Below are 16,438 nucleotides of genomic sequence, written 5' to 3'. Positions count from 1 at the left end.
AAACTTTTGCTTTTCCAGAACACACTTTCCTACTTTAATAATTACGCCATATTCTTTTAAACAGCTGAAAAGCTGCTGTGGTGTGCTGCATGCTTTTTTATTCTAGCAGATAATACAATAATACCGTCCATGTAGCAAAAAACACAATGTTAATTCTCTAGGCACTTTGAGCCTGAACCATTGCCAAGTTTGTGCGGTATTCCTAAGGCCGAATGACATGAAACTCATATAAGCTGAATGGTGTGATCACTGCTGTTTTTCTTAATGTTAGCTGGCGCCATGAGAATTTGTGATACACTTTGGTGCAGTCTGTAGCACTGAATATTTCTGCACTACTAATTCTGCTGTACATAATCCATTACATTTGGTACAGAGTAGCAGTTTCAGATTGTGCATCTGTGAAGCATTCTATAATCTCCACATATCCTCCAGGAATTTTCTTTTTTTACAAACCATGTAGATTGGGGAGGCCCACTGACTATCTGACCTGGTCACAATACCCGCTTCCAGCAGTTGATTGCACTCTGCTCATGCTCTGAGTAGCTTATGTGGATGCAGACACTGTGGGTGGAATGCTGAGTATTGTGTGAGGATTTCCTGGTGGCACAGAAGGGTTTGGTGAGTGTGTGGGGCAGCGGGTGGATTTAATTGTTTAACTGTTGCATAAATGTTTGTAGAATGTTGAAACACTTCATTTCCTGTTATTTTTGCTGTCTTTCACCGTTCTCAACACTGGCTCTCTAACTACAATATTGGCTACCAGAAAGTGATTAGCAAAACATGAAGCCTGTAATTAGAATTCCTAGTGCCCACTTCATCTGAGAATACACTTATAGTTACAGCTTATAGCTCTGAGGAATTAGGAGATTGTCCGGGATTTATAACCAAAATCGATTTTCTAAAATAGCGGAGTATATTCTGAAAATCACAGATGAAAAACAAAAGAATCCACACAACCTAACTAACAGAGCAGTTCAGAGTCTAATGCGCTGATGCAACTATAAATGTCCAAATTAAATGTTTAAATGAATGCTCGCCATAATTTGATGAATAGGTTCATCAAACGCCACGCTAAATAATGGTAGAATGTTTGTCCCGCGACGGCACGTGAAAATACGACAATACGCAAACTGAAGATCGATAATTAAAGTCAACCCAGAATTAACAATTCACTCGCAAATGATTTCATGGTTACGCGTATCTCGAGTAACTTAATACGGCATCCGAGGCTGTTTGTAGCAGTGATACCGACGCAACGCGACTCCCGACACAAATGACGTGCTATTCAGCGTCTGGAGAGAACTGGGGCCTTGCTTCCTCGTGCAGTGTTCTTATATATAAAGCCGCGGTGCGGACGGCTAAGGGAACGCCTGATCAAATCGGCTCTCCCAACTAGCCGCTGGGCTAGTAATGCACCACATTAAGTTACCAAATAAATCATAGCTTCTCTTGCTGATGAAGCTCTTAATTTAAATGCGCATTCAGCACACAGGTAAGTAATCATAATAAAATTTTGATGTGGCTAAGTTAAATATTTTGGGCGAGAGAATTAATTTAATTACACTGCACGCAGTAGACGAGCTCTGAACTGGCCCTTTGGAGATACGTTATCACTATAGTTTTATAGGTATTCAAATGAAACTTCTCACATCTTTATGGTGATAGCGGATCTCCATTCTACTTAAATATAAACATCCTAGCCTTATTTATTAGCCTACTTAATCTATCTTGCTTCCTTAAGTTTTGAGACGAAAACCAGAAAATCATGAATTTCCACTAAAATCTTAATTTGTGAGATCCAGAAGACTGTTTTTATTAAATAATTATGAAAAATGAATCTAATTATAAATTTTTAAGTCTCTAGCTCTTTTCTGTTGCGCCAATGATTTTTACAGAAAAACGTCCAAATTTCGAAAATGGTTAAAGTTATCGAACTGATATTCAACACATATTAATTTAATATTACTCCTGACATGCTAGAAATGTTTTAGGTTATTTGCGTGATTTTTAAAGTATTGCGCAACATTTATGATGTCAGAGCTAGTTACAACGGATGGGCTGGCACACAATGGAAAGACTGCTGTGAATTTACTACGGCGTGCGTAGGCTGCTTCCCTACAAGTGCCGGAAAATCTAGAAGTAAATTATGAAAAAGTGGCTCCTCAGATATTGTTGACAGCATTTGAATCTTTATGACTCCCGGCTTTCTTCTTTTTTGAAGATGCATACTTCATTGTGGGCACGGAAACAAATCAGTATTCTTTGGCATGGATGATACGGTAGAGACATCGCACGTCAATGAAGGTAAAGTCACAGGCACGTCACACTGCGTTTGACAGAACTCAGAAGACACAGTAGTCATTATCCATTCTGTGGGTACTGGTACTAATCAGTGGCTGACCAAGTCAGGCATAAGTTGATAACCATGTAAAAAGTCCACTCTGATTACGTGATCAGGCACATCTGCAATCATAAAAGCCTATGTCGGTTGGAAGTTTGAACCCAAGTGTAGCATTCGACATTTTCACCTTAGGTAGTGATCCTGGAATCATTGGCCGCAATAATTATATATTGCATTATTGCCATCGGTGTCACCAGCACCTCTTGGACAGATGCTGATTTTCGAACCCATATCAGTTCGAAATTTGTCCAATAACTGGTCCTGTATAACCAATCAGTGTGACGGGTTGACTGCTGCTAATTTGGTGTTTCCCCATCTTTTTTCCACTCTGTTGTCTGGGCTCTTCTGTTGTTGCAATGGATGTTAGCACCCAGCTTTGAAATTTGGGTAATTGCAGGGTCGAGTGCATTGATGTGCTGAGTTTCCAAAAGACATATGGTACCAGCACCACCATTCCAGTGAGTCATGATACATGGCAGTTTTCTATTTTTCAAAGTACAACTTCATGGCTACTGTTGGTGTGCAACATTTTTCCCCTCTTGTGATGCTAGTTGCTTCAAGATGGGTTCACTCAGTGTGTGGAGTTGGTGAGAAGTGTTTGTGCACATTGCGGGACTACTAGTGCCAGCTTCCACCTCTCTGCCTGTTCCCGTTTTCTTGTCTTGACTATTGCTGATATTTGCACAAGCAGAAACCTTACTTAACCTGCAATGTTGTCTGCCTTCTTTGCTAACACTTGCAATGCCATGTCTGTCTGTGTTGCAATGACAGCGAACATGGTGGCTGGAAGTTTATGAAGCTATAACAAGCGTAAAGATTATTCAGGTAGGGCCTGCTAGTATACATAGATTTTTGAGCACTTGTGACCGAGTCTTAAGGCCCATGTTTTCATGCGTGAATATCTTTTGTAGTCACTATTCTGGTTGTATGTAGCACCATATGAAAGCTTGCTTTAGCGTAGTGTAACTTTGCTGCGACAATGTTTTGGTCGTCAGGATAGAGGTCAGGAGTGGAGGGCAATGTAAAATGAAAAGTAATGAAGTGGAATGGACCCAGTTTATTCCTGTAATGATGATACATTGGTGCCTACGTAGGGCTGAGCAGCCCGAAGAGGGGTTGCCGTCTGCTCATCAGAGAGGCAGAGGCTAGAGCAGCGACTACTCGGGGCCGAGGTCTGAAGCTAAGAGAGCGCGGAGCTGTTTCCAAGCCGCCCTCGCCGCTCCCGGCCGCGTCCCCACGTGATCACACGGTTAGACTCTGATTGGAGGATTGATTCTGCCAATGCGCCTTGCTAGTAGCGTACCCCCATCAGTGCAACCAACCCGTGGGACTTGAGTCTGACCGAGGAGCACGTGGCAGGAATGTGCCGACCATGGTCTTCCGGCCAGCACCTTCCACCACAGTATGCCCAAACCAGCTACGGCCGAACATTATGCATGGGAAATTTATTTAATAAAATTTTGTCGGCAATGATCCCTCTTGGGGGGTCTCCTCCCTGCACATCCTTTCCCCTTCCAAAGAAGGCTCTCTGGATGAAAATGAATGAGGTTATTCTAACTGATTATTCCATTTAAAAAATATATGATCATTATGAAGGGTCCCAGAAATTAACATCCATAACATAGTGATATCAATATGTGCAAAAGTTACAATGTGGCCTGAAGGAAGGCTCTTGAATAACAAACTTGTGAAATTGGTGCAACGGCAGTGGGGCGGCGCCATGCTGTGAGTGTGTGTCGGCGGTATCAGTGGTGGTGGGTACCCAGGCGATGATGAGGGGCACCGGAGCACAGCACACTGAAACACTCCACCCTCGTGGGGGTGAGAGAATGCTCCCAGGCCTAACAGTCACAAGGGGGTTTTTCCCCGTAATATTACTTTGAGTTCTTAAATCTAGGATTACAATGGTAATTGCCCAAGTGGGTGAATGAGAACATTACAAAATGACAAAAATTTAAAGAGAAAACAAAATGACTTACATGAGGGTTAAGACTTGACATGAAACTTCCTGGCAGATTAAAACTGTGTGCCCGACCGAGACTCGAACTCGGGACCTTTGCCTTTCGCGGGCAAGTGCTCTACCAACTGAGCTACCGAAGCACGACTCACGCCCGGTACCCACACCTTTACTTCTGCCAGTACCTCGTCTCCTACCTTCCAAACTTTACAGAAGCTCTCCTGCAAACCGGGCGTGAGTCGTGCTTCGGTAGCTCAGTTGGTAGAGCACTTGCCCACGAAAGGCAAAGGTCCCGAGTTCGAGTCTCGGTCGGGCACACAGTTTTAATCTGCCAGGAAGTTTCATATCAGCGCACACTCCGCTGCAGAGTGAAAATCTCATTCTGGAAACATCCCCCAGGCTGTGGCTAAGCCATGTCTCCGCAATATCCTTTCTTTCAGGAGTGCTAGTTCTGCATGGTTCGCAGGAGAGCTTCTATAAAGTTTGGAAGGTAGGAGACGAGGTACTGGCAGAAGTAAAGCTGTGGGTACCGGGCGTGAGTCGTGCTTCGGTAGCTCAGTTGGTAGAGCACTTGCCCGCGAAAGGCAAAGGTCCCGAGTTCGAGTCTCGGTCGGGCACACAGTTTTAATCTGCCAGGAAGTTTCATATCAGCGCACATTCCGCTGCAAAGTGAAAATCTCATTCAAGACTCGACAGTTAAATTGTGATTCCATAGACTTTTCATAGAAATACTAATCGATTACAAAATTAGTTCATTGACCTGACACCTAGACCACAACTTAATTCTAAGGGGGGGGGGGGGGGGGGTCATGCCTGATCGCATGCACCAAGGTTGGCAGGTAGTTTCAGGTGTGATATTCACCTTCAGGTTGTGGGGGTGGTACTACTTCTCGGGAGGAAGTGAAACATTTGCAAAACCCTCTTTTACAGAGTATCCAGGATATTATAATCAGAATCATTACAATGATGATTACCGAACCAGCGCTGGGTAATACAACGGTGGTTAACTGCTTGGTTTGGTGCCAATCAGCAATATGTGAGGCCACTCGGTCAAGAGCAACTTGGTTATGTTCCTGGGTAAGGAGATGATTGATCGATTGGAGTAGATCTGAATCATTGGTATTCGGTAAATTCTTTAGCTTCTCATGGTGATGGAGTTTAAAAGAGAGTTCAGGAAGGTATAAGGTAAATGTGGGAATGGTGACATGAAAGGTGGAGTGCAATTGAGCTGATATCCTCATAGAAGCAGCGTATATGTCACATCTTGAACTATTATACACTAGGCCACTATTATTCAGTGTTACCCGGTACGATTCAGTCTCTGACGTTGAACAGTGGCACTCCAGGGTGGCGGTGACAGTCTGTGGAACAGCGAACAGAAAACTGTTGCCAACAGGCTGAATTATTGGTTGACAAAGTGAGACTAGAACATGAGGACATGGAGGTGTAGTGGTTTCAGCTAAAAACAGTGACATCTCGCACTCAGTAGCGTTAGTGTGTAAAATTAGCGTGGAGCATAAGTAATGTGTTGTGTGGAAGCAACTGGATAGTTCAGCGCGAGAGAGAGTCGCGTGAGTTTGTCGATCCCGACTAACTATTAAAAATTCTTGAGTCTGCCAAACAACATGGTAGTGAAGGGTAGCCCAAGAGACTGGAAAAGTGTATATTTGATAGCACTCGTATTCGCAATTTGCGCACGTGATTGGCAACCTCATTCGCATCCGAATACCGTCCGAATTACGGGTAAGTCGGACCTCCAACGCAGCATAGTAAAAGGGGAGATTGCTTTCCCGCACGGCATAAAGCATTTGTTTAGGGGCCAAAATTTGCGATGACACGTTGTGTAGGATGTGCAAGAAGGGCTCTGAGGGTAACAGATGTGGACTGAGCTTTCCTTGCAGTCCGAGTTGAATGGCCGAGTGTAACATGTGCACGTGTAACTGTGCTGTGTGTATATTAAATAAAAGAATCTGCGTGGTTTTCACAATGTCCAATGTGATAGTCAGATTACGTAATCCCGAGCGAAGATGAGTCCACTCTTGGTTAAAGGATTGTTCAAGTGTACCATAGTGTTGTGTTAATCTGTCGGCTACAACTTGTATTTGTCTAGTTGTGGCTAACAGGTTATTCTCAAGATGTGTCAGGCGAACCTGTTGATGTACCGACACTTCGTGATTAACTTGTGTTTCTGAAAGCGCTTGCTGTGTGTCCAAATCCCAGCATTTTGCGTCTGTTTCGTCAGGAGTCCCAAAGACAGATTTTAATAATGTACCTCCAATGCGCAACCAGGCTCGTTTGAAACGAGGCCGTGGTACTGCATCCCTAATACTGTTCAATTGACTTCGAAGGTTTGAAATAATTCTAGTCACTTCCCACAGAGATCGGAGAAACTCATGTTCCTTCGTCTGCGTCAAGAAGGTTTCATATCTTGACAATTGCTGAGCTGTATCCATATAAAGCACGGTCTTCCTCTTCTAATAATGTTAAGTTGACATCAGCTAACACAATAGCATAATGTGGAGTATGCACCAGATTGTGACGACGTCCAAAAAGCACGCCAGATGTGGAATGGTAGACGTGAAATGGAGGCGCCTTAACGGCGACAACGACAACCATTGAGGTTAACATGCTTCCCATTGCGGATGATAAATTCACAGCCATTTGAACGGAGGTTGCTTTCAGCTTCCAATGTTGATAACGGTCGACTGCGAGAGAAAGTATTAGTGACCCTACAAGTAAAAATTTCCTGGCTTACTTGATGAGAGGGGGTACAACGTTGTAGCAATAATTACCTGGCAAGTATTGACGATGGACCAGTTCAGTCACGCTTACTGATGATGAAGGCCACGAAATAGAATCACGGCAGGCAACCAACAGTTTGGTAGCCGTGGGGGTAGCAAGGCGGCAAGACAATGGTGTAATTCAACACTGAGTATCCGCTGATCAATCACGCGTCAGCAAAAAAGACGCTGAACGCGGAGGCAGTACTACGCAGCGCAGACTAAGCGTAACTCGCAGTAAAAATTTTTAAACCTGCTATGGGACGAAGGCCAAGTGTCGTTAATTAATTTGAGATTTTGTATGAAGAAAGTTTTTTTTTTTAAAATGAGTAAAATGAGAAGGAATCCTGTGACCACGGTGTAAACCTGCACAGCCTAGGCACCTCCCACGCATTGGCCACTACACAGGGGCACCCACCCCGCTAAGGCTCGACACGGCGAGACAAGTGAAGTACTTCATAAATTTCAGAAATAATATTGAGTGGTTTTTCAGCTGTAGAAAACCCGAATGAGGGTAGGACAACTCAAGTTAACTCAATAATCGTAGGATCTTTACTTACAGAAGTGGTCAATAGAGAGATTAACTGTACTGAAGTCGGAAATGAATGTTAGCGAGAGCGAGTCTGTTGCTCGTGAATACAGAGGCTGGGCATGAAGCAGTGGAGGCGGCGCAGCGCAGCTTTATCAGCGCTGAGCCGGCAGAGTGCTGAGCTCAGATAACAGCGTCGGAGAGCGCTAGTGGCTCTGCGTCCGAGACTAGGACATTGTAAGTGCAGCTTAAAAGTAACAGTTTATTGCAAAGCACTAATAAACGAATAGCTGATGTCACAAAGACGTTTGATTCCATTTTAACAGAACAACTGAAGTGTTCAACAGGTAAATTGATTACGTTGTTGATTAAAAGAAACTGCTACTGAACATAATGTACATACGTACGTACTTCCCTTTCCCCTTCTGAAGAGCGGAAGGCATAAACGATAAAAGCCTTGTTCATGTACTTAGTATATGACAATAGAGGTCTGGTAACATCAACAAGTTACTCCAAGGTAGTGTGGATATGAACAGTGTGAGTGTGTTGTAAGTTGTTATTGGGCATATGAAGTGTTGTGTAAATGTGTGACTAATGGTAGCTGATGGCGGATACGAATTGAAGGCCAATTGGTGCTATCAGAGATACTTCCAGTCGAGAAACAATGAAAATTAAAAGGGAATACCGAATATGACACAAAAATAACGTATAACCATAAAGTGTACTAACATTAATCATAACTATAAATTGATAACAATAAAACGTAACATTGAAGTAATAATAATTGACAAGAAATAAAATAAAGGGAATATTTCCCGAACATAAACTTCTGAATCGGATACGAAATCCGTCAGGGGATGTTGTTTTTTAGTCGGTTGACGAAGTGCATAAGGGACTACGTCAGTAGAATCCGACAGTGTGTGTATATAACAACATTGTTCTTAAAAGTGCAGTTTGCACTGTCAGGTGGTGAAAAGCAACGAAATCGTTCAGCAACGGAAAAGGCTACCATTTGGGGAACGGTATCTGAATCTTTGGCAGAATCCGATGATTTTGCAATGGAATTGCCATGTAGAAAGTGGCGTTGTATAAAATGTAATAAAAGAGCGTTTGGGGCTCAGTTCATTTGTGGTTGAGTGCCAAAGGCGTAGTGTGAGCGCAAATTGTCTCACGGTAATTGATGTATGAATTGTTTTGTGGTCAACCAAGGAGCCTAGGATTCGGTGACGTGTAAGTACAAGTTTGCGGTGCGAATGAACTACCTGCGAGTGACTCGACTAATAAGTTCAGCAGTGCATTAGTGCAATCTGCAGACTTGGATTGATGATTATATAATTTGCAGGGCAACCTGCGGACAGTGCTAAGGCAACCTGTCTAATAATTGAGGGGTAGGCAGTGCATTGGAGCTGTCTGCGATACCGTGGTTCAGCGGGCCTAAGGGCGTCCGTCTGACTTAATAAGAATTAGTGTAGGCACATGGGTTTCCTGCGATACATGGAATAAAAGTATCAGCAGCGTTATTAGCGACCTGCTGTACTAGGAAAATGTCGACTGTTCAAGCAATAAAAATAGCTCTGAAGCTAGAATAGCATACATGCATAAATAGCGTCACTTTTTGTGCACGCAGTACATAACACTACATAAAATGAAAATCATGAACTATAAATCACTAGCGCTAGCGTAATGACATAATTAAATACAATGACATATATTGACAGGAAAATAAAAACACAATAATGTATAATAATAACGCTGTAAGTAGTCGGAACGCTCAATGTTAACATGTAACACTGGCCACCTGGAGCTGGCTGCTAGGCTGCGTGTGTGTTAGTTTTAAAACTGGCGATAACAAATTGAACTGAAAGGACAACTAGGCACAGTTCCCGTAGTGCTTACATCACCGGCTAATTATAGGCAAAGTACGTATCTCGGTGTAAAGGGGTGGTAAGATTAAAAGACCGGTACAGTCGGAAGAGGGTACCTAACATGTTGTAGGGGCCTCCTCATCGACAGAAGAAGGAAAACAGGATAGAACAATGACCACGGCGGTAGAGTAAAATAAATGGGGAGGGCAAAAATAACTGCATAGCAACCAAGGAACAGTCACCCACCGATATACGGCAGCCCGGACGATTGGTCGTTTATGCCTCGTCAGTAGTGTGAAAAACCCGTGGCATTGCATTGGTTTGCCTATATCTGGCCTTGTCCAAGGAAGATAATGTTAAATGTCCTCATAGTGTAAGAGGGTTAGGGCTGTAGTTTGTAGCTTATACAATGATTCAAAGCAGTAGTGAAACTTCACTTATAGGATTAGCAGACTAAGGTATGCAGAATAATGTAAATCGTTAAGAACTTCATGTGATTTATCCAGCTAATGTGAAACAAAACAAGGAAAAGAATTTAACAATGAATCACATCTACTTAATATTTATGTTAAGATTTATTGGGATGTTTGAATGAATTTTGGTTGCTGTGTCTTCCGGCTGCATGAAAGAAACCAGCTTGGAGCTGTTAGCGAGCGCGCAGCACACGCGTAGGTGCGGAGTAGGCACCGGCACGTCAGCAGTTAAGTGAGACGGCGTGTAGCCGCGAGAGACCGACCGCTACTGCAGCGACCAATATCACGCGCTTAGCGTGTACAAGAAATAACGATGAATTAGAAATTGCTAATTATCTAGAATAAGAGTTTTTTAAAAAGGCTGTTAGTTATATAAAATGGTGGTAAGTGCATTGTAGTCTGTCATACACGGAGGATAGGGCAGTAATTTGCGGTTTGTTTTTGTAACTACTCGGACATAGTATGTACGTTATGTTCAGTTTCTTCAATTTCCTTAGTTACTTCTAAATCTCTAAGAAACTCATCAGCCTAGTTGGAATATGTCTCACTGATTCAAAAGGCAAAGTGAAGCTTGGGAACCACCTCACAGAGAGCTTTAACATAAACACACGGTTGAGACAAGGAGACGGTGTGTCACTGGTATTGTTCAACCTGACACTTGAAAAGATGATGAGAGAAGCCTCTCATAAAAGTTCCAAGGGTATAGAGGTAGAGGGTGAGAAAATCACACATCTCGTGTTTGCTGATAATGTGGCCCTGTTGTCCAGATCTAAGGAGGAACTAATGCAGACGAATGAAAGCGTGGATGCAGAAGCAAGCAAAATTGGACTCCTTGTAAATTAATCAAAGACGGAATGTCTGGTGATGAGCAGGACCCATGCTGGGGTTAATTTTTACAGAAGACACAGCACGTAAAGCAGAAGCCAAAGCGAGGCTCCAAGCTACCAATCGATCATACTTTGGTCTCAGTCAACTTCTTGCATCGTGTGGTCTCTTGAGGAATTTCAAACTCCAGCTGTATAAAACAATGTTTCAACCTGTCATACGGTATGGTTGTGAAACTTGGAGTGTCTGGAAAAAAGACTTGAACAATCTTCTTGTTTTTGAGTGGAAAGTTTTAAGGAAGATCTTTGGTCCAGTACAGGATGAGATCACTGGAGAATGGAGGATCAGACGTAATTGTGAACTAGACGAAATGTACAATAGATCAAACATTCTAGGACTGATGAGAACCAAGCACCTTGTATGGGCAGGGCATATCAGTCAGATGGATAAATGCCGATGGCCTTTGAAAGCTATGGATTATATTCCCTGTGGAAGATGCCCACCAGGAAGACTAAAGAAGAGATTGAGGGATGGAATCCTTGAGGACTTGCTGCATATTGGAATAGAGAATGATGGGCACCAGGAGGCACAAAACAAAACCCAGTGAAGGAGGAACCTTGTAGTAGTGTGCGGTCCTCTGGACCTGATCGCCTAAAGTAAAGTAAAGTAAGTAAGTGCTTCTAAATCCAGATGTGAGACCATGATATTAAATCTATCAGTGTTATTGAACACCCGACACGTTGAAAGATGCATTCGATTTGCGTGAACCAAATCTGAGGTCGTCTCAACCAGAATATTGGAAGCTTAACATTTCAGTTCCTTTGCACATACTCCCATCTTGTATATTTACACCTTATCATGCCATTTTTTGGTGAAATAAAAGTCACGGATGGTGATCCTAAGTCACACAGTAAGCATTCTTCCGTTCTGATTACTGTTTTGGGTGCTTGCATCAATGGATCCATTTTTTCTGACTACATGTTTCAGTGTTTAAACTTTGCTTTCCTTTTCAGGGTCACCACTACAGGAACTCGAATTTATTCTCATGTTCACAATAAGTTTTGCTCAGTATTCCATAGTAACTTTTTATGCAAGCATATGATGCAACAACAAACAGGAGATCAACAACTGCAAATAATGACAGTAACTATGCCGACAGTGGCAGAGATGCTTTTGCGATGGTTTTGCATACTTATCACAGTGACGTGTATTTTGATATCAACACACCTTAATAGTTTATAATATATTTTCATCTCCATATACTGTGTAGTTTGGGCATATACTTTCAATCAATGTGTGAGAAGCATGAAATTATCTTTGTTTCATGTGTAGTAAGTTTGGCCAAAATGAGTTTATTCAAATAATTTTAGTCTGTTGTGTGAAAATAATATAATTTCATAAATGTATAGGGTGGAGATGATCAGGGACGATTCTTTTTGTTGTTCACCACACATGTATCTGACAATTTTCTTCTGAAGCTTCAGTACCTGAAATACATCAGTAAACTATGTCATACCTAATAATATATTCAAAATAAGTATGATATGCTATTTTTTCATGTTTTTGTATCAGTACTATTTACACAGAAAATGTAAAACTGCTTAATCTAATTGCTAGGAATTCAACATGAATTTTTCAGCTTAAATTCTTGTCCAAATTGTATCCAGGTAATTCTGTTGCATCAATTTATTGAAAAGCTGATTGTTGTGATCTGTTTTAATGTTGTGGCACTTTAAATTTTTGATTTTGAACAGTGTTCAGTTTCAACCTATTTAACTGGAACTACTTTTATATCATATTGAGAGTGTTCACAACAGAGCTCAAAATTCTGTCTGCATTGTTACTTTTGATTGATACGGAAGTACAATTTTCAAACAGAACTGACTTCATATTTATCAATAGATCACTTATGTAGAACAAAAACAGGTTTGGCCCTAGAACGGAGTATTGAGACAGAACTTGTAATCCTGTACTCCATTTAAAATGACAATTGATTTAAAGTGGTAATTACCCATTGTCTTCTGTTCTACAAGTATGATTAAGCCGTTGTAGACCAATGCCTCAAATTGCATATTTATCTGATTTGTAGATAAGCAAGACAGGGCTTATGGCTAACCGATTTGAAGGCCTTTGCAAGATCGCAGAAGATACCTGCAACATTATTCATATCATTTTTCGACAAAATTCTTTACTGCATTCCCAGTCCATTTTCCTTGTTGTTGAGAATAATATATTTTACAATAAAATAGTGAATAGTGGATTGCTGCCACTTTCTCCAACACTTAACATTATTGCACTCTTTGTGTCCCTTCAATTGTTTCACATGTCTTCCTTTGAACATTTCTTGAGTTTTTAATGTCTTCATATTTCAAAATATCGGGAAACCATACCTGTTCAAAAGATTGGTTGATTATTTGAGTTCATTGATATATTACTATGTCGTACACTGCTTTGTACTTTAATGGACGTCCTAACTCAATCAACAGAATTTTTTGTTTTTGATTATAATATGGGGTGTTCAAAAAGTCTCTCCACAGTGCCATATGATTGTTAGCCGCACGTGCCATATGCCACATTGAATATACAGAAATGAAACTCAGTGAAATAAAAGTTATTAATTTATTGAATATTCATTTTTACTTACAGTTTTTCACATTTAAATGTTGAAAGTGTCCCCCCTGTTGTTGAATACAATACAGTCTCTTGCCAAGATCAGTATTTTTCAGTTCTTGCACAACTGTCTCTTTGTATGGGAAAAGTTCTAATTTTTTCCTAACAGCTGTGTGGGCCGTTCCGACATTAACATTGATTTCTTGAGCGAGTTTTCTTACTGACTTGTTTGGACTCGTGCACATTTTATTGGAAATATTGAGTAGTTTATCCTCAGACAAAACGCTAGGACGACCACTTCTCGGTCCATCTGTCACACAGTATTGCGATGTGGGAGTGTTGTCACCGAGAAAACTGTATTAAATGTTTGACGAACTGAAACTGTGTATTTACTACCAGCTTCGAACACTTGTTCGACTAAAAACACATGCTCTTCAGTGGTTAGCATTTTAACAGTGACACGAACAAAACAAAGGAACTAAACTTTAATGTTCATGTCAACACGTAACAACACACACCAACAATACTACTGACCCTGGCTGAGATAAACGAAACAGTGTAATGTTGGGAGAGTCCACTTGAAGCTCGCATTCGGGAGGACGACGGTTCAATCCCGCGTCCGGCCATCCTGATTTAGGTTTTCCGTGATTTCCCTAAATCGCTCCAGGCAAATGGCAGGATGGTTCCTTTCAAAGGGCATGGCCGACTTCCTTCCCCCTCCTTCCCTAATCCGATGAGACCGATGACCTCGCTGTCTGGTCTCCTTCCCCGAAACAACCAACCAACCAGCCACTTGAAGGGAAGTAACCCAGGCAGGCGAACAATCATACGGCACGCACAGCTAACAATCATACAGCACTGCGGAGAGACTTTTTGAACACCCCATATAACATTTTTCAAAACCGTTACGAAATTTTTTTAAATTCAGTAAGATACTCAGCTTCTTGGTCAGTGCCATGCAGAAACAGTCAAAAACTGGTGCATCATTCAGTTTGTAATGACCTCTGTGCATTTTATTTTAATTTTGTGTGTGTGTGTGCGTGTGTTTGTGCATGTGTGTGTTTGTGCGTGTGTCTGGATGAATGATGCCTTTTGCCTCATATTTTCAAAAAGGCTGTATGTGAAAAAAGTGTTCATTTATTTCAATTGTGCATGGATATAGAATTTTGTTCTGTAGTTTCCTGGTGATTTGTGTTTCATAATAATGTGCTTGTCTCTTCCATTGTTTGTTCCCACACTCAGAATTAGCCGCACACAAACTGGTTTATAATGCAGTTTGTAGTTCCAGCTCATGACAATTTTATTGACATAATGTTCCTTTAGGAAATGTGTACAGTGCAGTATGATGCATTTACATGCACACTTGCCAAGGAATATACCTTTTATCTGAAATTACTCTTACAGAATTTTATATAAGTGTGTAATTGTTTTAAAATATTTTCATTATTTCAAAATTTTAGGTATTCTAGAACGTCAGTCGCAGTCTCGACAAGCCATCATAGAACGTCCTGTTCTCCCCAGCAGCAAGACTAATGATATGCGTGGCTTGATTAAGCCACTGAAGAGAACACATGGCAGTTGTGATACTAAAAAACACACTTCACAGATATTAGTAAAGAAGCGAGAGAAGGGAACCATCCCGCAGACTGTGACATTGCCTGAAGCAACTGTATTGACAGATAGGCACCTGACCAGAGAAGGTGAAACTGAATGTAATCACACTGCTGAAACATGCAGTGTTTCTGAAACTGGTAAAACCACAAGTGAAGTAGATGTACAGGGACAGAAGGAAACTTTAGAGCTTACGGATGAAAATGACTGTCCATCTGTATTACCTGCAGACAGTGTTCAGCAATTTGATTCATGCATGAATACAAAAGTAGTGGCACCCTGTCCACAAGAAAATATTATGAATGTCAAACAAAACTTAATCTCAAATGTGCCTTCTGCAGTTACTCATATTAGCTGTAGTAATGCTAGTTTGTCTGCTGATGAGGAAATGCAGGCAGTCACAGAGGCTTCTTCTGCAAAGCAAGAAGTTCTGAGAAGCAGCTGTAGTAAATCTCGTGTTTTAAATTTCACTTCTTCAGGAAAAACCTGGGTTAAGACTTTCACTTCCCCCATTTGTAGCTCTAATATTGAGACAAGTATATCCACATCACATGACAACAAATCTACATCATGTCATTTGAAAGGAACTGCGGGGTCTGTCAAGGAAATGGCTCCAGTGCCTGTGAATAGAAGCTCTTCATGTAATCCAGTGGCTGAGCAGTCTTTCATCAATAAGAAAAGGCAGACAGTTTGCTTAGTAGATAGTGGATATCATGGCTCTACAAGCTCAGATAGCGATGATCATGTTAGTTCCTAATTAACATTTGTGTCATTATATTAAATACAAAGAGTTATACACACTTTGAGATGTTACTGGTACCGAATTCCTTAAAGGGTAAAGTGCCTGTGTCATAAATGTAAAATATATGTATATTAAATTCTTGTAAAGTGTATATAAAATAGAGAAATTAAAGTCTGAGAATTTTTTAAAAATGCATGTACAAGTATTTTGCCTCATATGTGTTAATTCATTCTCACACCATGTTCCATAAATTCTGCCTGGAAGAAGATGCTTCAGTGATATAAGTCAAATTATGCATAAACTGTGGTAGGTGCTGCCACTACATGCTACTTCCATAATGAAAAAAGTTAAACACCAGCTACGACACGTGATAATCTACTCACAATGATAACTATGATAATTACTTCTAGATTACTTTATTACATTTATGCTGATTATGCTCAGCTGCCATGTCTCACACGCCACAACTGTTCAAGGTATCACAGATGAACAGCAAGAAAGTCACAACCAAATAATGCACTATCTACTGGTACAGCTTTCTTTCAGGAATGCTAGTTCCAAAAGATTTACAGGAGAACTTCTGTGAAGTCTGGAAGGCAGGAGATGAGGTTCTGGCAGAAGTAAGGATGTGCTTTGGTAGCTCAG

The 16,438-nt window shown here is 41.2% G+C and overlaps 1 protein-coding gene across 1 annotated transcript in view; it reads left to right on the top strand.

Annotated features, from left to right (window-relative positions):
* Positions 1 to 15,988, top strand: part of LOC124621918 (probable splicing factor YJU2B) — a 69,934-nt gene extending 53,946 nt beyond the window's left edge. The window contains exon 6 of the mRNA XM_047147423.1: positions 14,901 to 15,988. Within this exon, the coding sequence (XP_047003379.1) occupies positions 14,901 to 15,808 (908 nt within the window). The 3' untranslated portion in view covers positions 15,809 to 15,988. The remainder of the gene's footprint in view (positions 1 to 14,900) is intronic.
* The last annotated feature ends 450 nt before the right edge of the window (positions 15,989 to 16,438 follow it).

Source organism: Schistocerca americana, chromosome 7 (genome assembly GCF_021461395.2).
Source record: "Schistocerca americana isolate TAMUIC-IGC-003095 chromosome 7, iqSchAmer2.1, whole genome shotgun sequence".
In the NCBI taxonomy this organism is placed as follows: Eukaryota; Metazoa; Arthropoda; class Insecta; order Orthoptera; family Acrididae; genus Schistocerca; species Schistocerca americana.
This window is presented reverse-complemented; position numbering and strand designations above follow the sequence as displayed.